Genomic DNA, 22,620 nt, shown 5'->3' on the forward strand with positions numbered 1-22,620 from the left:
GCATTATTCTTTATTGAGGTTCTATTAATCAGTGGCCGCCACATGCATTCCCCTTAGTTGGAAAATCACATTATGCAGTTAGATAAATTTTTCTTAAATATGAATATATATTATGTATTGACACTCTTGGTTTCTTGGTGAGTTTATTTCTTTATATTTTGAACTCCTTAATGAAAATCATGGTTCCGCCACTGCTATTAATGAGCCCAAATTATTAATTCTCTTAACAAACAGTGAGTAGTTTGCCAAACGGTATATTCGTTTATTGTACGTATATTGTGTATTATAAGAATTAAAAAACTATTTAACACTTACAATTTGGTTAGTATTAACATATTTAAAGGATATTTTCCAAGCTGTATCTATTCTTTTTTTTTTTCCTGCTCCCATCTCAAGATGCAAGTGTCATTTAATTTGTACAACATGTCGATTAATGTAGTGATTGCAATTTTACCTTATTATTCACCTATTGGTTGGAAATATAATATAAGCATCTACTCAATTTAATTATAGAACTTGATGTCAATATCTTAGCTACTGAGCAAAAAATCAACTATTGTAAATTCTAGAAAAAAACGCCACCTAAGCTCTGTCTTCCCCTTCTTGAAACTATATATATGTGGTGTTATTAACCAAACAATACTAAAATAGCTCACCACTATTTCTTTCTCTTTCCCTTGAACTGTGTTTTCATTTTTTCTGCTCTGAAACAATAGTGTTTTCCTTGTAGATTTTAAGTTAAAAGAAAACCATGGGTAGCTTGGATGTTGAAAAATCAGCTATTGGTTGGGCTGCTAGAGACCCTTCTGGTCTACTTTCACCTTATACCTATACTCTCAGGTACGTTACATTAGTTCTTTCTATAATTGTGGTGTTCGCATCACCTCAACTACATTCTTATAATAACTATTCTACCAATTTTAAGATGAGTTATGAACCTTGTTTTTTTTTTAAATCATGTCCAGAAACACAGGACCTGAAGATGTGCAAGTCAAAGTTTTGTATTGTGGACTTTGCCACAGTGATCTTCACCAAGTTAAAAATGATCTTGGCATGTCCAACTACCCTCTGGTTCCTGGGTATTTTGCTCTTCCCTCTCTATTTTTCCTGCTTTATATATATATATATATATATATATATATATATATATATATATATATATATATATATATTGATTTTCTCTAGCATAGAAAATTAGTATTCATGACTATCATGAGACCAGTGAGGATTTCTCAGTACCTACATCAGATAATTTGAGAGTTCAAATTTTGTGGTCAAAACGAGGATCACTATTGATCCCCTAATGATGGAGGAAAATTGATTAATTAGAAGAGAAAATACAGTTTAACAGTAATTTTTTCAACGATAATTTAACTTGTTTTAGCGGGTTGTTGCAGAACTTTTTAGATTGCTAATTTCACTTATGGTGAATACTTGTAGCTATATTTTAAGTGATACGATAGCGTAAAAATCTTTACACGCTTTTAAAAATTAAAATTCTCCTACTGCAATGGTGCCCTTTGAATCTTTGTTTGATGTCAATTTCAGTTTTTTCCTTAGCCACAGAATAAATCAAGAGAAATGTAGTGGTCCTTGTGCCTTTTTTAATACCAGTTCACTATCCTCGGAGACCTAATAAATTAGCAACTGTTAGTGGTTCGGATTTGATTTATTATTCCAAATGTCTTTTTTTTTCCTTCCTTTATTAAACGAATAATATTACTGAATTGTTTAATTGTGGCAGACACGTATTTTAGTGGCCTATAAATGTCAAAGCAAACACGTAATAACGTACGACTAAGTTTACTTCTTTCATTTGATTAGTAAAAGTTGTTGGTGACACTTACGTTTTATCCAATGCTAAGATTGTTAGATAAATTTTTACTTTTAGTCCCTAAAATGATTGATAAGTTCTGATTTTAACCCTCGTAATATTTGGCTAAGTACATTTAGTCTTCAATTTAATTCGAATTAGACTTTTGATCACGCCTCTGCTTGTGAATCTTCACATAGTTAATCAATCATGAATTATGTTAAATTTGTGTTGTTACTCCCTAAGGATACTAGAGTTCTAATTCAGGGTGACAAAATGGATAAATATAATAATTATTCATTCATATTATTCACTAAAAAATAAATAACCAATGAATTTAACTTTTACATTTACAAATGCTCAATTAAGGTTTTTGGAAGTTTGGGATTTTCTTAAAAGTAATCATATTCAAGAAGCTGTGGATAATATGAATATACATATTATCTGCCGATTAACTCATTTTCTATCCGTATTAAATATCAACCGGATTGAATATTTCATTCGTTTTCAACCCGCCCATATCCAACAAGACACCCAATTTGTTACCCCTATAATCATAAGGGACTAAAACACACTTTTTTATTTAGTTATCACAATTATCAAAATCGAAAGTGCAATATCCCTTTTTTGTTTTTTATCCCTTTGTAACTTTATATTTGTGGTGAATGATGTAGACATGAAGTGGTGGGAAAAGTAGTGGAGGTAGGAGCAGATGTGTCAAAATTCAAAGTGGGGGACACAGTTGGAGTTGGATTACTCGTTGGAAGTTGTAGGAACTGTGGCCCTTGCAAGAGAGAAATAGAGCAATATTGCAACAAGAAGATTTGGAATTGCAATGATGTCTACACTGATGGCAAACCCACCCAAGGTGGTTTTGCTAATTCTATGGTTGTTGATCAAAAGTAAGTCTCTACCCCTCCATATATAGACAAGTACCTTTCTTTCACTTACGGACTTTATTTTTTTCAACTATATTATATGCTGACAGATCGAAGTATTAAGTTATATCTAATAAGGGAAGTTTCGGCGTAATTGGTAAAGTTGTTGTCATATGACTAGGAGATTACGGGTTCGAGCCGTAAAAATAACCTCCTATAGAAATGTAGGATAGACTGCATACAATAAATCTTTGTGGTTCAACCTTTACCTGGACCTCGTGCACTGGGCTGGGTTGCCCTATTATGTTATATCTAAACATAGTTGTTTATAAAATAAGATTTTAACTAATATGCAGTGACAATGTAAATTTTTTAATACCATTAGGTTAAGATGATCTATAACCACGTATAATTGTTTATATTAATCCTAATTTGGTAACATGACAATGCAGTAAATAACCTGCTCTAATCAGAATAATTTTACGTGTCAACTTACAAAGTTATAACTAGAAAAAAGAAAGGTAGTCAACATAGTACAATACATAAAATTGCGTATAACTGCCATGTCGTAATAGGTTTTTTTTTAGGTAATATGTCGTAATAGGTTGCTTGCCTTATTTTTGAGGTAATTAGTTTCACTTATTGTGGACTGAGCAACAACTATATTTTAGATGATAAGATAGTACAAAATAATTTTTACACTGTCAGTGTATTTGTTAACTCTTTTTTAAATCCATTGGGTATTGACTCAGGATAATGTTACTAGGACGATGAAGAAATCATATCATTAAAAAGGGCGGTCCAATGCACTAAGCTCCCGTTATACGCGGGGTTCGGGGAAAGGCTAGTCCACAAGGGTCTATTATACATAGCCTTACCCTGCATTTCTTCACTGCTCAAACCCGTGACTTCTTGGTCACATGGCATCAACTTTACCCGTTATGCCAAGGCTATCTTCAAGAAACCATATAATTAAAGTGGTTAATTCACATTTTTTGAATTAAAAGATCAACAATGGACTGAATGTTTATTTTTGCCTTGTTTATAGCTTTGTGGTGAAAATTCCAGAGGGTATGGCACCAGAACAAGCAGCACCTCTATTATGTGCTGGCATAACAGTATACAGTCCATTGAACCATTTTGGTTTTAATCAGAGTGGATTTAGAGGAGGAATTTTGGGATTAGGAGGAGTTGGACATATGGGAGTGAAAATAGCAAAGGCAATGGGACATCATGTTACTGTCATTAGTTCTTCAAATAAGAAGAGACAAGAGGCATTGGAACATCTTGGTGCAGATGATTATCTTGTTAGTTCAGACACTGATAAAATGCAAGAAGCTGCTGATTCACTTGACTATATTATTGATACTGTCCCTGTTGGCCATCCTCTTGAACCTTATCTTTCTTTGCTTAAAATTGATGGCAAACTTATCTTGATCGGAGTTATCAACACCCCCTTGCAATTTATCTCTCCCATGGTTATGCTCGGTAAGTCATTTAATTTATTTACGCTGACAGTATAACATGTTCAGACAAAATGCATTATTACGACAAATTAAAATTGGTTTCTAACAACATATTGTGTTAGTACTTGCTCTGATAAAAAGGGCAGCACGGTGTACTAAGCTCCCGCTATATGGGGTCTGGGAAAGGGCCGAACTACTAGGGTTTCTAGTACTTGCTTTGAAAAGTCGATTGAAAGTTTAAACGTAGAATTTGTCTATATATGAAAAAAGATAGAACAAAGGGATTGGAAGAGTGGTCATTTTAGTCAATGAAAGACATGATTTATTGAAATATGTAGGTGCCATTGTCTATTTTTGCGGCATAATAATGTTATGAGCAGAATTAATATATAGACAAATTCTAGGCTTGTAGGGTTGTGTTATTTAAGGAACCATGTCTGCAATAATGGACTGCTATAACAACAGTGACCATACACGTATTAAAGTTAATTGATTTGATAACATTTGTTTAATGCAACCTTTTATTAGTAGTATTAATTTAGAGAGTTTAAGCACAGTCAGTGTGTAAGTTTTTTGTACACCATCAAGCTAAGTTGGTATATTCGAAAAAAAAAAAAAACTAAGTTGATGTACACATAACACAATAGGTAACTTTTTATTAGTCGGATATGTTAATCTGAAAAATAGTATTATTTGGTATACACTTTTTCGGTTACGGAATGTAAATAGTTTCTGGTGCGGGCTAAAAGTAAAAAAAAATCATATTTTTTTATACTTTTATTTACATGACTTTAAACTTTATTGTTATGACCAGGGAGAAAGAGCATCACTGGAAGCTTTATTGGTAGCATGAAGGAAACAGAGGAAATGCTAGACTTCTGCAAAGAGAAAGGTGTGACTTCACAGATTGAGATAGTGAAAATGGATTATATCAACACTGCAATGGAGAGGTTGGAGAAAAATGATGTGAGGTACAGATTTGTTGTTGATGTTGCTGGAAGCAAGCTTGACCAGTAATTGCACAAGAAAAACAACATGGAATGGTTCACTATTATACAACAAGGCTATGAGAAAAATAGTACTCCTCAACTTTGATGTCATCTTTGTTACCTTTGTTTTATTTTCCACCTGTATTATCATATTTGGTGGTCGAGAGTGACGTTTATGTATATTTTCTTTCTTCAAAACAATCTTAAATGAATTTGGATGTTGGTGACGATTTTGAAATATACCAACCATGCAAACTTACTTTGGTACGTGAAAGCTATCTCCTCTTCTCGTGACCAGAGGAATTTTTATATTTTATAAGTGGCCGATCACAATTAAGATGATGTGGATTCTCAGAGTAGGTTTTGAAATGTTTTTGTGTCTCTATCCATACATTTTTGCGAATACATACAGTGTTCCATCCAAATACTTAGTTCAATTGAATCCATGGAACCTATTATTGGATCCGCCATTGATTTTAATTATTCTTGCGACCCCTTTAAATAAGAGATGTGACAGCATAACTAGTAACCAAACAAATCTAAGAAGATGCTGTACGCTTAATAGTGAGATTTGATTGTCCTCCAGTTCCACCATTTGTTGGTATTTGGTAATAATAAAATATACCCGCTGATTGCGTTCTAAATACGGTGGTAGGTGTGAGTTTTAGATTATATAAGAGTCGGGTCCATTTCGTCGTTTGCTTTTGAGTTTTTTATTTCTAAAATGCTTATAATTGGGAGGGAAGTCATCAAAATCCTTTCATGTAACTATGTTGTGGAATACTTATCCTAAAGAGTTTTAAGTTTGGATCAAGATGTAAAAACAATTCAGTCTTTCTAGAACGGATTCAAATCAATCAGTCTTTCTAGAACAGACTGTTATCCTTATGTAACATGTTAAATGCAGAATTACTCATTGTGTTTGGTCAGAATTATGGCTGAAATAATTCTGACTTTTTTTTCCCTCAAAATTTTAATGAATAGAAGGGCTACTAACCTAAAACGTGAAGGGAACATTGAGAAACAACAGAAATATTCTGGTATAAACTATAAACCATGTCACTCTTTCCTCTCTAAAATAATTGAAGAGAATTATCTCAGTTCACCAATGCTCGCATTAGAAAGGTAAGAATGATGGGTTAGCTGTACAGAGAGAATTAGCTGAGGTGCGAACAAATCTTGATCCAAACACAGAAAGACAATTGTTTCGTCCAACATGAAGCTAATGAGTCACGGACACCAACAAATGGTAAATGTTATAACCGCAGAACAAGAAATCAAGAATAATGCTACAGTCACCACTATGATTCAAAAAATCAGAAATAAAATCTTTACATTGAATGAACTCATCGGGTGAAGTTTTAGGGCTGAAGCACAAATAAGGCTCTTGTCAGATATATTTCTCATTCATAACATCAAAATTACCTAACCAGAGATACTAAACAAGTGTTCCCAAATCACATTAACAATTAAAGCCTCTGCAAATGATCTCAACAATGTCCTATTCACGACATGTATGTCTGAAGGCATCTTTCATCCTAACATGTCCTCATCCAGTGTTAGCTTGATTTCATAACGCTCTGCTGAAGTAGATGTTCATGAAGTGTCTTGATGGATTGAAGCCAATTAAGATAACTATAAGCAAGAAACAAAATTTGTCACCTTATTAACCAATATGACGCAACACAATCATGAATTAATAAAACTACTTACAGATGGGTGAAAGGACGATGACAATGCCAATTGGATATAGGAAGAATGTTGTCCTCTCCAAAAAGGGTAATACTGCATAGAGCGAAAATAACTTCATCATCCACATCGACTAGTTAACATAAATGGAATGCACCAGCGGACGGTCATGCATTAAGTCAGAATACTACGTTTCACAATAGTGTTTTAAGGCCATGCTTATTTATTTGTGTCAGAGTACCTAGGAATGAAACACACCGACTCCAACTAACATTTGACTTCTATTTATAGCTATACCTTTGGAAGGAAAACTCATACAGCACCGGCCACCGGTCACAATAATGACTTACGGGTTGTTTGGTAGGATGCATTAGATAAAATAATGCATGCATTAGCTTTGTGTATTAATAATACATTGTTTGGTACACATTTTGAACCTATGCATTACTTATGCAAGTATTAGCTATACATCCTATTTGGTATTATCCTATGCATAACTAATGCATAGAAAACAATGGTATTAGCAATGCAATGAGTTTTAATGCATGCATTAGCTTAGTTAAAGACAAAATTGTCCTTTCAAAATTTATGTTTGATTAAAATATACTAGTTAGTATATTAATGCAAGTTCAAAATAATCCAAATAGTGAGAAATAAAATTATATCCCTAGTAAATAAATAAATAATTAGCATATTTTTTTATAAATAAATATTTAATTTTATTTTACAATATAGGTAGATAAATCAAATAATTTTTTGTAAATTTTTCATATAAAAATATTTCTCAACATATATTTCTTTTAAAAAGTTAGAGTGTGAACTAGTTTTGAAGGCATTTTTGTAAACAAACAATTCTTTTAGAAATTGTGCAATGCTTTAATACATCAAACCAAACAATGGATAAGAAATATGTCAGCATAACTAATACCAGCATAACTAATGCAAGCATAATTAATATCAGCATTACTAATACACCCTATTCAGCATTATTCTTATGCACCCTACCAAACGACTCCTTGGTGAATTTGGATATCTAAAACCAAGAAATGATTGAATTTGAACAGACCAATCATGATACAAGAAAATACATCAGTATATTTGTATACACAGGTAGTCAACAAATTTAGCCACTGGAAATCTCTGAATAGAAAATGGAGAGAAACCAGGAAGATTATGTTATCATTTCAGTACAAGTAAATCTTAAATGCTTTAGGTGAACACCAGTGGAGATGCTCCATACACAACAATCACCTCATGTTGAATTTTCACGAAATTCAAGAGGAAAAATATTCTTATGCCATGTAACCTATCTTACCGTCATAACCTAAAAAGTTGAGGTAATGATAGTAGGAAGCAGCAACCATGAAGAGCAAATTTGACAGCAAAACAGGAATGAAACCATGAGCTACCAAAACAGGGGAGAGAAAATAATGTATAACTGCGACAAAGAGAAAGCCATCAGTCTTCATCAAAAAAAGAAAGAAAGAAGGAAACCATCAGTAGCAGTCAAATATTCTGTCTCTGGAGATGCGCAAACAGCACGTTTCTCTTAACACTGGCCTTACCGTATAGCAAAACAAACATAGGGAAGAAAGAGTTGCAGTGGACATCAAACGCGTACAACCTTCATGAGAGACAAGAAAGTGTGTAAGAAAGAGAGTTTTTCAAATGAAAGTGAAATTTCTTTAACCCTAGATGTAGAGTTTCAGAATTCAGCACGAGGAGAAAGAGGTAGATAGAATCAACTATTAAGTATACGAAGAGTCTGATATGGAAAGGTTCTGAACTTGCCATTCTACCCGTTGTTCCACGGCATGACTGCTTGGAGCTTCCTCTCGAAGGTAATTGTTGGTTAGGAACCTGCAAGGAAAATGCTAGCTAAGATTATGCTGGAGTACAATTTTTTTATCACCATAAATATTGCAAGCATAATGTCATGATACAACCAAAGATTTATGCTTTCACCATAAACAAGGAAAGCTTGAAAGAGAAACAGAGGAAAGTCTAGATAGCTGTTTCTCTTGCTTGGTTTATGTTGAGAATGAGGAAAGATCATAAGGGAAATCATTTTCTTGATGGCCACAAATTTTTAATCCAATGAAAAAAAGAAAGTCGAACAATGTTCCATTTCTTTTTTATTTCACCCTAACTAAACAAAGTAAAAGATGATTTCCTTCACTTACTCATGTGTTTACTCTTTTTCTATCTTCTTCTCCTTTTTCTTTCTTTCCTTATTTCCACGCATAGGTTATAGTCTACAGAATGTTATGATACGGTGTAGATCTGGAGTCAAAGAATGTTAAGAGAGAATGTCCATAAAACTACTCAGGCATCACTTAATACAGGAAACAGAGTGTAGCATAACCCTGCAACGGATTGTTCCAGGTGCTAAAAGTCATTGATTTTAGATCACCAATTAAATCCAACGCAGATGATCTAGGTTGTACCTTCCCTATAATTACGGTTAGCACTCTTTTGCTATGAAATTCATGTTTGGTAAAGCACAGTTAAAGAGAGCACAAGTGGATGTAGTTATAATGATGATCAGTTGACTACCAATGTATTCTCTTGATGAAGTTGATCACCTATTTATTTTATATGCTGAATTGTGAGAATTCCCCTGTTTGGAATGCAAGAAGTTTCTGATTCCTTACTATAATTCCCCTCAGAAATTTGGTTGCAAGTTTAACCAACTAACTGAGACACAGATGGAAAGTTTATTCATCCATCGTTCCACCAAACATGATAGAAAATTGTAAAAATCATGGCAAGACTAATATAAGTTAAAAAGAAAGGGAGCCATGATGAGATTGTATCAAATATTCAAGACTATACTAGCCCTTACCAGCAACATGTTGCCAAAGTAGCTCCAGTGAGTACAAAATGAAAAAGCAATACCGAGATAACTACAAAAACAGCATGTCCTGCACTATGATCATACCTGAAACAGATAAAAAGATGACAAATATGCGGATTGCAACAGGATTCAACATCAAGAAGAATATAAGCAAAAAAGAATACAAATAAGTCAATATCCAACTGGAGCGTATTTACATATTAAAATTAGTGAGCTCAACATTGGCGCACATGGATGATATAGTACAATGTACTTCTCCAAACCATAATAAAGACTCTTAATTTCATTCAAACTATGTCGTCAGTAAAATATTCTCTAAGACAAAGTTTTACGATTCTCAAGGAAAGTAGTCGAGTTTAGACCAAAATGAGTAGCAGAGAGTAGGAAACATACGCAACACAGTATGCCAAAGTAGCAACCACCAACAGAAGACTGCATATTACGATAAATGCAGGATCATCACGTGCCCACTGGTTCTTTGTTTCTAAAAAGAAAAGAAAACAATAAACGAAATTTAGATGAACAGTACAACTGCAGTAACAAAAATATTTTACGAGAGAGATCGACAGAACACCAACAGATGACGAAAAAAAGGAACAACGATAGATGATATTCAAGCTCAAACTTGTGCACTAAACATCAAGTTGCTAAAGATAAACATGGGCACATTTACATGTAACTATTGGTAGAACTGAATAAAAGCGGAAAAATTGAATAGAATAATACACCATAGTTTCTTTTCTTTCTTTTTTTGATAAGGAATAATACACCATAGTTTCTTTTAAACACTCACCAAGTTTTGCTTCAAGGGCGTCTCAATATAAATTTTAAACTATGTGCACCAGATCAGAGGTCCAAAAACAAGCACTCCTAACGCTCACCATCCTAATTTTTTTTTTGATAACCGTGGTGTCCGGGCCAGCTTGTGCGCACCTCGACTAATTCCACGGGATACCTGTCACCTCCCACCACAGGTACCAGGTAACTCTATCCACCAAGGCTTGGATAGATGGGAAGAAAATCACCTAGTGTGCCTCCGCTGGGATTTGAACCTGAGACCTCATGGTTCTCACCCACTTCATTGACCACTAGGCCACACCCTTGGGTGCTCTCACCATCCTAATTTATATGAGCCCCTTGATCAGTTCAAGGATTTAGAACAGAAAACAGGGTAGTATAAGTTGGAGTTTCGTATAGATTTCATAGCAAGATCAATACAGAGAACGAAGTACATCTATAATAACCCCTATATCCCAATTTATCTGATACTGGACACAAATTTTAGGATATCATTTGACTTGTGTATTTACATAGAGTAATTAAAGAAAAATATTAAAGTTAATTTCACGAAAAAATATTACATCAAGATCAAGATATAAATTTAACTACTTAAATGAGTTTGAATACTTACTAGAGAAAGCCGTAGAGAATAAAATTACTTTCTATAAGTCGTATATGATGAAATTATTGAGGGTAGAAGTGTAGGCCCAATATACCCAGTTCCTAGACTGAACCAACGAATTACCTCAGTCTTCAAGAAATTTGATAAGGGAGTGATACCAGATCTTTCTTCTGACGTCCCAAAATACATATAACTTGGAATGGATGACTAGTTTAGACTATTGAGATTGGAGGACTTGCCATTCTTATCCCAAAAAAAATAGGTGTAAGGATCTAACTGGAAAAACAAAGAGGAAAGAAAGCCGAATAAATTGAATGTAGGGTGGAACTCCTAATTCCAAAACATGAAAGCAAGGATAGTCCAATAAAAATATAAAAGTTGATACAAGACAGGGGTGCCCCCGAAAATGGGCTTCTCCTTCTGAAACCTACACAACAATGACTAAGAAACTACGGATTGAGCATCACTGGACCAATTCACAAATTCATTTTTCCAATCCAAAAGAGTCATTAATGAATGAGATGATAAGGATAATGGAACAGAAGAAGAAACTTACGCTTGTGGTACTTTGTGTGCTGATATCTGCATCCATTGTCCAATACCACAAACAAAATGCAAATGCAACATCAGTAATTCAGACTTAAATTAAATAATGAGCTGATTTTTGCATTTACTATAGCATATCAAGATCAAATTCAAAAGATTAGACAAAGATATGAAAAATGGACCAGTACTCTAAAATTCTCAAAAATAAGGTCTCCAACCGTTATTTCAATACTTAATCTCATTGAATTTACATCCATATATGAGTATGTTTGGGATGAAACAAATCGCTATGGTTCACAGGAGTTCCAATGTTTATTCATCTATCATCAAATCAGTATTAGATCTTGTTAACTGATACCCAGAAAGGTGATCAAGATTGGATCGTCTGAAACAACTTACTATACGATACACAAGATTAATGCAAGTTCATTAACATTAAACATCCTATGAAATATTAGCTGATGCTAGCAGTAATAGTGCAAACGGAGCATGGTCCTCAATACACAAAGTACTTACACTACTTTAGGAGAGGTGCATAGGTGAAGCATTTGCCAAAAGGTATATTCAATGTCCATTTGTTGCCACTGCGAAGATTAAATGAGAAAAGGAAACAATAAGATTACCTTGGAATGAAAACCAGCTCTGAACAAACGATTAAACAGAAATCAACAAACGAGCATATTCCTCGAGTAACTTCTCAAATTTGCCAAAATATAATAAAGGAGCACTTATTAGACAATATGGAGTTCATGATGGGGAGTTACACCACAGATGAGGTTCAAACATATGCAAACTAACCAGATTAAATTAGACAACGGGAAACAGTAGAGTGATTTTGGCACTACGATTGAGAAAGACATCTCCACAGAGACCAGCGGATCCAAGACACTGCAAACTGAAACGGGCTACTTTATTATTAATTTGTACGTTTCCGTTTTGCACATCAAGGAAATATGTAACTGTTTAAGAGGGTTCAGGATGCAGTCCAGAACCAATTCGGATTTATGCTGGAGCGTTCGACTACAAAAGCTATTCACCTTGTTAGGAGGTTGATGGAGCAGTACAGGGAAAGGAAGAGGGATTTACATATGGTGTTCATCGACTCATAGAAGGCTTATGATAAAGTGCTCAGGGAAGTGCTGTGGAGATGTTTAGAGGCTAGAGGAGTTCATGTTGCATATATTAGGGCTATTAAGGACATGTACTATGGAGCTAAGACCTGGGTGAGTAGTGAGGACAATGAGAGATCTTGGGTCTAAGTTGCTCCGACACGGCAGTTTAGGTGCCGCACCCGTGCCGACACGACACTAATATGGGTGTGGCAATGGATCCATACCGGATCTGGTCAAACAATGTTGGATACCTTGACCACGACGGATGGAAAAATTCCAGACAAGATACAATTTAATTCCCGAAATCAAAATCAAAACTAGGATAAATTTGAAGAAAATAGCGTACCTTATCTAGGAAATCAATCCTTTACGTATCTACAACTTGAGAATAAAAAAGAAATACTGACTTTACAAACTATACGTAAGTATTTCACAAAATTTCTCATAATTTAGAGATATTTTTATTTTTTTTGAATTAATTTTAGCCGGATCCCCGCAGTGTTATCAAAGGCGAAAAGCGCAAAAAAACTCTAAGGTCCGTTGGGGCTTTAAGCACAAACCGCAATTAAAGCGTGGGCTTTAATGAAAAAAGGCGCAACTGGAGAAAAAGTAAAAATATGTATATGTAGTCCAAGACCAGTAATTATAAGCACGAATAACAAATATATAGACAAAGAAATTAAAAAAAAATACGATAAAAGTGAAATATCAATTGGTTAGTGTCACATATTCAGGATTACACTCATTGGCAAGGAAAAGTATGTCTTAGAGCCTTGGTGCAACACAGAAGCGCCCACAAAACGAGGCGAAGCGCTCAACATGTTTTGAGTCTTGCTTCAGGGCTTAAGCGCGCTTTAAGCGCTCCTTTCTTAGGATTATTACGAATTTACATCTCGAAGGATTCGACCTCTAGATCCGCACCCGTGTCGAATACCTGTACCTGTGTCCTAGCAACTTAGCCTTGATGAGGATGTCACACACCGTATTGGGGCGGGATGGATGAAATGGAGGCTCGCTTCTGATGTTTTGTGTGATAAGAATGTGCCGCCAAAACTTAAAGGAAAGTTTTACAGAACGGTGGTCAAACCGACTATGTTGTATGGGGCGTAATGTTGGCCAGTCAAGAACTCCCATGTACAGAAGATGAAGGTGGCTGAAATGAGGATGTTGAGATAGATGTGCGGGCATACCAAGTTAGATAAAATTAGAAATGAAGTTATCCGGGACAAGGTGAGCGTGGCTCCTGTGGAGGACAAGATGTGGGAGACGAGACTTAGATGGTTCGGACATGTAAAGAAGTGAGGCACCGTTGAGGAGGTGTGAGAGGCTGGAATTGGAGGGCCAACGAAGAGGTAGAGGTAGGCCAAAGAAGTATTGGGGAGAAGTGATTAGGCGAGATATGGCGTTGCTCCAGTTTACTAAGGACATGACCATGGATAGAAAGTGTGGAGGTTGAGAATAAAGGTAAAGGGTTTGGTAGTCGAGCATTGTGCATATTTGTAGCAGTCGCTTTGATACATCACTTAGTGTCTTTTGTGTATTTTCGTATCCCTAGACTTCTGTTATTACTTGTTACTACCTTTGTTTCGATTTTCTGTTTGCATTCCTTAATGTTAGTTGTGTATTTTCGCTTCGGTTGTCAAATTTGGTTTGCTTGTTATTACCCCTTCCATTTATCTTTCCTGAGTCATGGGTCTACCGGAAACAGCCACTCTATCTTCTTAGAGGTAGGGGTAAGGTCTGCGTACACTCTATCCTCCCCATCCTCCCCAGACCTCACTTGTGGGACTACACTGGGTATGTTGTTGTTCGTGGTGGATGCAGTCCGACTTGAATACTATCTCCACCACACCAGATGGAACACCCCGATCAAGAGTGATATTTCCCTCAAATTACACAATGAAATACCCATAGATAAAGGCGGAGCTAGCCTTGAAGATACGGGTTAAACCTAATAACTTTGGTGTAAACTTCGTATTTGTCTTAAGAGTTCCGTTAAATATGGACAAACTATCAATTTAGAACCCAATAACTTAAAAGAGCTAGAATCTCGAACTCATAAGCTTCAAATTTGGCTCCGCCTCAGCCCACATATGTGACAAAACCAAAGGTTAGGATCTCCTAGTTCCCCACTTTGTACCAACAATGTGGAGGATCAAAAGGACTTTCTTCCATCCTTTAAGTGACGGTGCAAAAAGCAAGTGTGTATTATCAAGTATTTGTCCAAACAACCACCAGCGTAACTTTATTAACTTGGAACTGCCTGGATCAACAAACCTTCACGTTCAAGTTTCAACTTTCCTCGCCTCACCTAGACTTTCCTAATTCCCAGTTCTTTTTATAAGAGATTTTCCTAATTCCTAATAATAGCCTCGAATAGTTGAAGAATAAGAATCAGTTAATTGCTTGAAAAAATGGAAAGATTTACTGAAACCTGCAGCAGAACTAAATGCATCGATTCCAATCTTAATATAGCTTCCATAATGCTAGGTGCCTCACTATGTTTCCAGCTACCCCTAACTAATCTAATACTGACAATGGCCAAGTGAAACTATATTGCCAGCAGTGGAGGGCCATCCGAAGGAATGATGAATCTAGGATAAATAGTTCTGGCAGTCAAACTTCCTGCTGCTCCATCTACAGAACTGTACACAGTGCACACAGAAGCAGGCCGGAAGTAGTGTAGGGAGGAAGCGGAGATCATAGAAGACTTTTAAGGGGTTGTTTGGTTCACATACTAGTTGTGTGGGATTATAATATAAGAATTGTTTATCCAATGAATAATAATATAATAATAATTTTGCGATGAATAATAACACACTAAATGTTATGCAGGGTTACCAACCTAAAGGGCTTTTCCATCTTTAGATACGCTTAGTTACATATTACTAATACATGTATTCTTATTTCACATTTATCCCGCATAAAACGTTACATAAATTCCTTCATAAGTTAATCCGCTACTAAGTTTAATACTGCCAACTAAATGTTGCATTAGTTATATGAAGATCACGGTATTGCTTATGTGAAATTTTATGCAGGGATTATCTTTACTGATACAAAACAAAACAGCCCCTACGGATGTTCTTTTGTTGATCAACCAAGCCAGAAATGGAAAGAAACCTCTTGCAGCACATATGGAGAATTGTTGGTATAAAATTGGAAACCTCATGACCCAAGCTCAAGCATGTTAAAAACGTGACCAACAGAGCGGCAGATTGCCTTGTTAGTCATGTGCACATATGTTAAAAGGCTCACACTAATTTGTCACCTGTTCCCTAAAATTCTTTTGTGTTTAACTTAAGGCAGTGGAACTGTAACTCTTCCTACATTTCAGGCAATTGGACATCTGAAGCACAAAAATAACTAAACAACATATAAGGACGTGAAACATGCCCCTAGTTCCTCAGCAGAACACCATTCTAGTTCACTGGCCCACTGCTCACATATGCATTCGCACAAAACTCCTATGATCACCTAATTATAGTGGAAATGCATTCAAAGCATAAAAGGAGCGCCTGAACTTAAACACTCGTGATCATAAAGAATGATAATCATTAAAATTTCCTAATTTTAACCTGAATTATACAGAGGATTGCGAGGATATAAAGCCTGCAACCAGAAAGGCGACTAATTTAAACAACAGAATGACAGGATCAAGATCTGATCTGTACAAGGTAAGCAAAACCACATATCCATGGCACACTGGAGAGTTGAATGAAAATAGAGAATGAGAAAAACCTTGATTATTCGGCGAAGGTACTGAGGCAATACTGAATTGGGTCGGACATGAGAGCTCGTTCGACCTTTCGAAGTTGTGGGCAGCATCTTTCTCTTTTTCCTCTTCTTCTACAATTTTCTGTTTGTTCTCTTTAGTTGATTCAATTGGATCAGAGATTCAGATGTCTCTGGATTTTAAGCTCTCTGTCTGGTTAGACACTCCAGTCCGCTCTCTTGCTCTCTCTCCCCCGTGTGTTTCCCCTCTCTTTCTGGTAAGGCAGGTGACTCGCTGACGGGTTCGGGTGAAATAACCCAGCCCAACAAAAAGGATCCAATTGAAGGCCCGAGGACGATACCTTCAACACTTTTTCCTTTTTTTGTTTTTTTTCAGACATCAACACTTCACAAATTACCTGTTTACCTCCTCTTCTTTTTCAAATGACAAATCTATTCTAAATCTACAATAAGGGGTCAAGAAACAAGTCATGTGTAGATTAATGATATACGGATTTAATGTATGAATAGTAATGTAGAAATTAATAATGCATGAATTGTATGTTTTTTTTTTTTAATAATAATTATTTAACACATGAGGGTGGGTTATTTTGGTCACTTTAGTTGGCTTAATCTATTTACAGTAATCAATATATTCTTATTTACCTTTTACTATGCATAAATAATACATAATTTCTGTTATGAAATATTATATTATGTAGTGGATGTCTATAACTCCTAAAGAAGTTATTCTCACTCATCTTCTCTATTAACCTCCCACTACTTCTTACAATTATTGTTGTAACTCTCACACCTCCATAACCTCCTCCATGATCTTCCACCATGATCTCAATAATTAATACAATATTCATGGCATCCCTTTGTATTACCTATATCATCCTATAAATATAGGGTTTGGGCATCACATTGTACACACTTGGAAAACACTTGAAGAAATAAGAATCTCTCCTCCCTTTCTTTCTACATTCTTGTCTATTTACTTGTTTCGTATTATTACTTTGAGTTAAGTTTCTTAACAATTCCTGTATATTTTATGCAAGTATTACTAATGCGAGGGACAAAAATGATAACCTAACATTATACTGTTAATGTTGAATTTTATGCAAGTATTAAAATGTTAACCAAACATAACATTGCTAATCCCAAATTCTAAAACATGAGGAACTCAGGGTCAAAAGTGTACTGTATCTAAACTTTAGATGCCAAGTAGCATTTCAAATAATCACAGGGGCATGTTGCCCTAAAAGATTCATCGTCGTCCAGGAAATCAAATTCAGTGGCGAAGCACCGGTGCCCCTAGGGAAGGTTTTCTCAGTCGCAACGGTAAAGAATATATTCTTCTATACCTTATATTCTGCCGTCAGTGGGAGAGTGAAATTAAATATCTTCTTTCGTTTGCGAAGATGTCATCATCTGGTCGATCGGCGGCCGTGGCGGCCGGCGATTTACAGGTGGTCCCTGCGTCGGAGAGGCAGGTGGCTGCCCTACCTCCTCGCCCTCCAGCGTCTTCATCCACCGCTCTTGTAGAATACACGCCACCTGCAGCTAATCCTGAAGAGGAGGATCTCGAGATCAAGCTCCGTCGTATACTTGAATGTGTGCCTGTGCGGGTTAGCAATACATCTGGTAGTTCTGCTGGTTCTGGCTCTGGTGACTTTCATCAGGTACCGCTACACTATTCTGGTTCGTTGTTGAGCCGTAGTTTGCTCTGGTTTGTTTTCTTTGTAGTTAACTATATATGCTGCTATTCCGAGCGTTTGATTATTTCCTACTCTATTCTGATATATAATCGTGTTAGCGTGCTTTGAAGTTAGAATTCATTCTGGTAACGGCTGCTGAACAGGAAATTACTTGAGTTTAGAGACTCTGTGTGTGGACTGTGGTAAATTGAGAGCACCAGAATTAGTTGTTAATTTAAGGTTTTGAGAATGATGTAATTCTTGTAGTAAACATTGAAACAGATAAATAGTAGGACTTTGTTGTGCTGCAGCCTGCAAGATGTATAAAGTTCGATTGAATGTGTTCAAAATTGATGATTTGCTTAAGTCTAACCAGAAATTTGCGAGGCTGCACCTGTCTATTGAAAAGCATAATAAGGTAAACATATCATACAGTTGCTGGTTTGACTCTTAGATTGAGTTGCTATTTGTGAAATGACTTTCTGGCGAGACACACTATTTAGTGATTCACTTATTTTGCTGAAGTTCATGTTATACAATGTGATAGAGTTAATATCCTATGTGCTGAGTTGCTATTTTGCTGAGTTAATGTCCCTAATTCTTTTCACAAAGAAGAAACTCAGCATCATATTAAGAACCCTTTTCCTTCTGCTGTCCTTTTTTTTAGGATCGATAAAGATATAATTTTGTTGATGACACATTCTTCCTTTTCTTTCTGTTTACTGCATTATCACTAGATGAATTATAAGTTACGTAAAGAGGTCTGTTCCTTATGTTTTCAACTTGAACAGAAACTCGTCTTACAATGTTCTGGTGAGGCTATAGAATTGAATGATAGGGCTCCTTGTCATGGTGGCTAGGAAAATTCAGATGAAAAGTGAGATCACTTTCAGATAGCCTGATGGAGCTTATGTCCTACCTAGAGGACCTAGGTGCTCTTTATAATCCCTCAGTCTGCGTGTTTTGGGCTAATCTCATGGAGGAAACAGCCAAAAGTAGTTAATTGTGTTCACCACTTTGACATAGCCCTTCTACCCTTACTTTCCTACTAATTAGGAAGAAAGAGGCACTTGGCCTTGGCCTGACCTGCAAGATTCGCCACTGGGGACAGTAGGGGCATAATTTTATTGGAAGCAATCACGTGTTTCAACGCTGACAGCTGCACAAGCGATGCCTCCAAATTCCAGTATCACTTTTTCTGCCTTATCGATAGTTTAGTGGCACTTTGCAGTCCAACTATGGTTTGAAATGATGTCTCCTGGCTGCTTTTACTGTTGTCTCATCAACTGACTTTTCTTGCTCTCAGTATCTACTTGGTTATAATTCATGTCGAGCTTAATTTTCAACCATAGGTCTTTGGCAGGCAATATAGTTAGTTTCTTGAGCAAAGCTTCCAAGTTCCAAGGAACCTGTTTGCAGATTGTGAGTGTTCAAATAATAAAGCCATAGCTGAAGTAGTAGGGTGGGGATGAGAGTAGTTTAGTTCTAGAGAATTTCCATGAGAGAGAAAGAGATTGCAACGGCAGTACTTAAAAGGGCGGAAAAGCCATCTCTTGTGTATAGTTTGCTCTGTGAAGAAAGGGAATGCAGTTAAGATAGCACTCTAGAGGGCCAGGGATTGAGAATGCATGTTCTATTTTGAAGAAGAAAATAGAAGTGCTTGTTGTTTATCGAAGAAGGCCTACGTTTTTATTGCATTGCATTTGTGAAATGTCAAAAGGATGAGACATGTCCTCAAGAACTCTAGAAGTGAGATAAATTTCACTGAAGATTACCGGTAAAGTGCACTTTGAAAGAAATAATATATCAGATGCAGGCAAATAGGTAGGTAAGAAATAGCTCCCAAATTGCTAAAGGTTCAATATCTTATTTATTTTAGTGTTAACATTTTGAAAGATTGAAGCAGTATCCACTCTCAAAAGAATATTGAAGAAGTTTTAAGAGTTAATGGAGATCGGATGATTCATTCCGTAAAAGATGCAAGTGATTACAGTGGTTTTTAGTGGTCAAAGTTGGAAGTAGATATGTGTAAATGATTGCACTAACCTAATCTTCCCTGAAATTAGGAGAAGAAATGTGCTTTAGAGTGTAGAGAAAGGTTTGTTGTTCTGCTCAGGCAATTTCCTTTTATTATCTTGTTTTTGTGGATCTGTACTGACTCTGAAATCTGTTATTCTGACCCTTGATAGAAAATTTCTTGTAGTTTTGTCATATTTACTTCCAGTAAGCTCAAGTGGCTTTTCCTTAAGTTTTTCCTTTTTTTATTCCTGAAAAGATTGGAACACAATCCTGTAACTAAATGCAGGCAAATCAGAGATGACTGTGTCTTTCTAGTTGCCTCAAGCCTAACCTGAACGAGTTAGTTGTGAAATGGGATCGAAGTGTTTGAACTGATAACTCTGCCTGTTTTTTCTCGTCTGGTTGAAGATTTCACTATTTGCAAAATGTCTAGTGTCTGCTAAGTTTGACAATTTGTTATCTTGAAAAAAATTGGGTGCTGGAATATTTGCTGATGTTAGGATTATAGTTATGTATATATATTGTAGGAAAAATACAATTTTACAATTGCGTTTAGATGTTCGTGGGGTGCAAATAGTTCATCTTAAGCAGTATGAGTATTAGTGTATACTCATCGACCTGGAGCTTGTCTTGGTTTATTTCCTCCCATTACTGCCATAATATGATATATGTTGACTTTAGTGACTCATATTGTTGCTTTGAGTTCAAATGTGCTTGAGTAGTATTCGAGTCGTGTTTATATGTGCATATATGTCTTCTTATCTGACTGCATGCCGAATCAATCAACGCTGACAAGAAACTGGATAGTATTTCATCAGTTACCTAAATCTGGAAATTTGAAGTGATGCCAAAAAGTAAAATGAACTCGTTATTTAAGTTACGTCTTACTTGAAATTAAACCTGGTTTCCCCCGGCCTGTTTGGTGGTTTCCATGATATGGTCCATGGCAAATACATACGTATAGATGACGTTCTTCCTTTTCCTCGGTCAAGCTTTCTATTGGAGGCATAATCTTGGATGTTTAGCCTGTATTTGTTCATATGTCAGAGTTATGGTTGACAAAAGCTATTGAAATTTGTTATTCTTCATAGGTGTTTTCCTGCATTTTGATATCTGAACATGCATTTTGGTATTCAACATTGTAATTGCAATCTTTTGAATGTTGTGTAAGAAGTGATTTACTGCGATTGGGTCATATCTGGTTTTAAAGAATACGCTGACAGCGTCAATTGGCAGAAATAACATTTTATGGGGATTTGTGGCTGCAGTATCGGCAGATGAGACGGAGAGAACAAGACCGACTTGCAAGGATGGACGCAGATTACCAAAAAAGGAAAGAAGTTGCTGAATTCAACTTGAGAAGGGAAGAAAAATTAAAAGCTGCGGAAGAGCGGACAGCGAAGAAACGTGCAAAGCGGCAGAAGAAAAAGCAGAGGAAGAAAGAAAAGAAGAGTAATTCTAGTGCAGGTGGAGAAGAAAGCCGCAGGGAAGAGTCGTCTGATGATGATTCTGACAACAACTAAGAAGGGAGAGATGGTTGACTTCAAATTTAGTGTGCACCGCCTAGATGCTTTGATCGGGAGCTTACATGAGCTATATAGTTCGAAACTTGTGATCATGTAACATAATTTGTGAACAGTTTTTCAACATCCAATATGTAATACTCCTGTATTTTGTCTTTTGTTTCGTTTAGTTGAAAAAAACTATCATCTAGAATCTGGGGGGCTTAAAACTTTGATTCGTGAAATCTAGATGGTCCTGGGACGGGCAATCTTGGCTGCTAAAGCTCTGGTACCATTGTCAATATAGTAAGGCGCTGTCCAGCTAGTTGTTATATAGTCTTTGGGAGGCCCCCACCCTATCTTTTATTGGAGTTTACAGTTGAATCATTGAACCACACCACTAGCAGTTGGTGGGCGTCACCAATAGTTGTCATTCTCTTTTGCGTACAATTCAAGAAATTGACACATAATTTTATATTCTTTCTTTTCTGGGAGCAGAAGTGAAATAATCAGCAACTCTCAAGCATTAAACTGATGCAACTTAGATCACAGTTGGTGAATATAAATATGTTCCCGTTAAAAAGCAGTATTGACATAAATACGACCAGGTTAGGCTAGATAACTTCTGGAGAGAAAATTTTGATATGCACAATGCAATATGTCTATTATTTTACAGTGGATTAATAATCACCCGGCTATATTCTTGACTTGTGATTTGTATCATATCATAATGCCAATTTGGTTGTTAGTCACAGGATGAGGATTGTAAAGGTTATAGTTTACCCAACTAGATCATTTATCTAATTGTGATTACTCTCTATTGTGCATTTGATGATGTGCCTTACTGGCGTGCAATTACTTGTAATGTAATAATTTAATTTGATCTTAAATTTGATCCGTCGTTCTTAGACATTATAATTATCGAGTAAAAAG

The 22,620-nt window shown here is 35.9% G+C and overlaps 3 protein-coding genes across 3 annotated transcripts; 2 read left to right on the forward strand and 1 right to left on the reverse strand.

The window, feature by feature from the left end:
• The first annotated feature begins 641 nt into the window (after nt 1-641).
• LOC104247225 (probable cinnamyl alcohol dehydrogenase 2) lies at nt 642-5,373 on the forward strand. Its single transcript, XM_009803185.2, has 5 exons — nt 642-840; nt 966-1,079; nt 2,488-2,715; nt 3,740-4,179; nt 4,972-5,373. The coding sequence occupies exons 1-5, from the start codon at nt 752-754 to the stop codon at nt 5,172-5,174; spliced, it is 1,074 nt and encodes a 357-aa protein (XP_009801487.1). The 5' UTR covers nt 642-751; the 3' UTR covers nt 5,175-5,373.
• Nucleotides 5,374-6,423: 1,050 nt separating this feature from the next.
• Nucleotides 6,424-16,800, reverse strand: LOC104247224 (uncharacterized). Its single transcript, XM_009803184.2, has 10 exons — nt 16,494-16,800; nt 12,157-12,224; nt 11,651-11,676; nt 10,086-10,176; nt 9,681-9,776; nt 8,627-8,695; nt 8,401-8,459; nt 8,151-8,273; nt 6,860-6,931; nt 6,424-6,781 (listed from the first exon to the last, which is right to left on the reverse strand). Exons 1-10 carry the CDS (start codon nt 16,578-16,580, stop codon nt 6,717-6,719), a joined length of 756 nt encoding a protein of 251 aa, XP_009801486.1. The 5' UTR covers nt 16,581-16,800; the 3' UTR covers nt 6,424-6,716.
• An 834-nt stretch (nt 16,801-17,634) lies between these two features.
• LOC104247223 (uncharacterized) lies at nt 17,635-21,901 on the forward strand. The gene is made up of 3 exons (XM_009803183.2): nt 17,635-17,810; nt 17,891-18,151; nt 21,454-21,901. The coding sequence occupies exons 2-3, from the start codon at nt 17,891-17,893 to the stop codon at nt 21,706-21,708; spliced, it is 516 nt and encodes a 171-aa protein (XP_009801485.1). The 5' UTR covers nt 17,635-17,810; the 3' UTR covers nt 21,709-21,901.
• Nucleotides 21,902-22,620: the final 719 nt, after the last annotated feature.

This window comes from Nicotiana sylvestris, chromosome 1 (genome assembly GCF_000393655.2).
Source record: "Nicotiana sylvestris chromosome 1, ASM39365v2, whole genome shotgun sequence".
Taxonomy (NCBI): domain Eukaryota; kingdom Viridiplantae; phylum Streptophyta; class Magnoliopsida; order Solanales; family Solanaceae; genus Nicotiana; species Nicotiana sylvestris.

Excerpts from the sequence above, each read along its gene's own strand:
- LOC104247225 (XM_009803185.2), top strand. The coding sequence starts at position 752 with ATGGGTAGCTTGGATGTTGAAAAATCAGCTATTGGTTGGGCTGCTAGA. Across the intron at positions 841-965 it reads CCTTATACCTATACTCTCAG|AAACACAGGACCTGAAGATG; the intron begins GTACGTTACATT and ends AATCATGTCCAG. Across the intron at positions 2,716-3,739 it reads TCTATGGTTGTTGATCAAAA|CTTTGTGGTGAAAATTCCAG; the intron begins GTAAGTCTCTAC and ends CCTTGTTTATAG.
- LOC104247224 (XM_009803184.2), bottom strand. The coding sequence starts at position 16,580 with ATGCTGCCCACAACTTCGAAAGGTCGAACGAGCTCTCATGTCCGACCC. Across the intron at positions 10,177-11,650 it reads GCACACAAAGTACCACAAGC|AAACAAAGAACCAGTGGGCA; the intron begins GTAAGTTTCTTC and ends TTTTCTTTTTAG. Across the intron at positions 6,782-6,859 it reads CATCGTCCTTTCACCCATCT|TTATCTTAATTGGCTTCAAT; the intron begins GTAAGTAGTTTT and ends TCTTGCTTATAG.
- LOC104247223 (XM_009803183.2), top strand. The coding sequence starts at position 17,891 with ATGTCATCATCTGGTCGATCGGCGGCCGTGGCGGCCGGCGATTTACAG. Across the intron at positions 18,152-21,453 it reads GCTCTGGTGACTTTCATCAG|TATCGGCAGATGAGACGGAG; the intron begins GTACCGCTACAC and ends TTGTGGCTGCAG.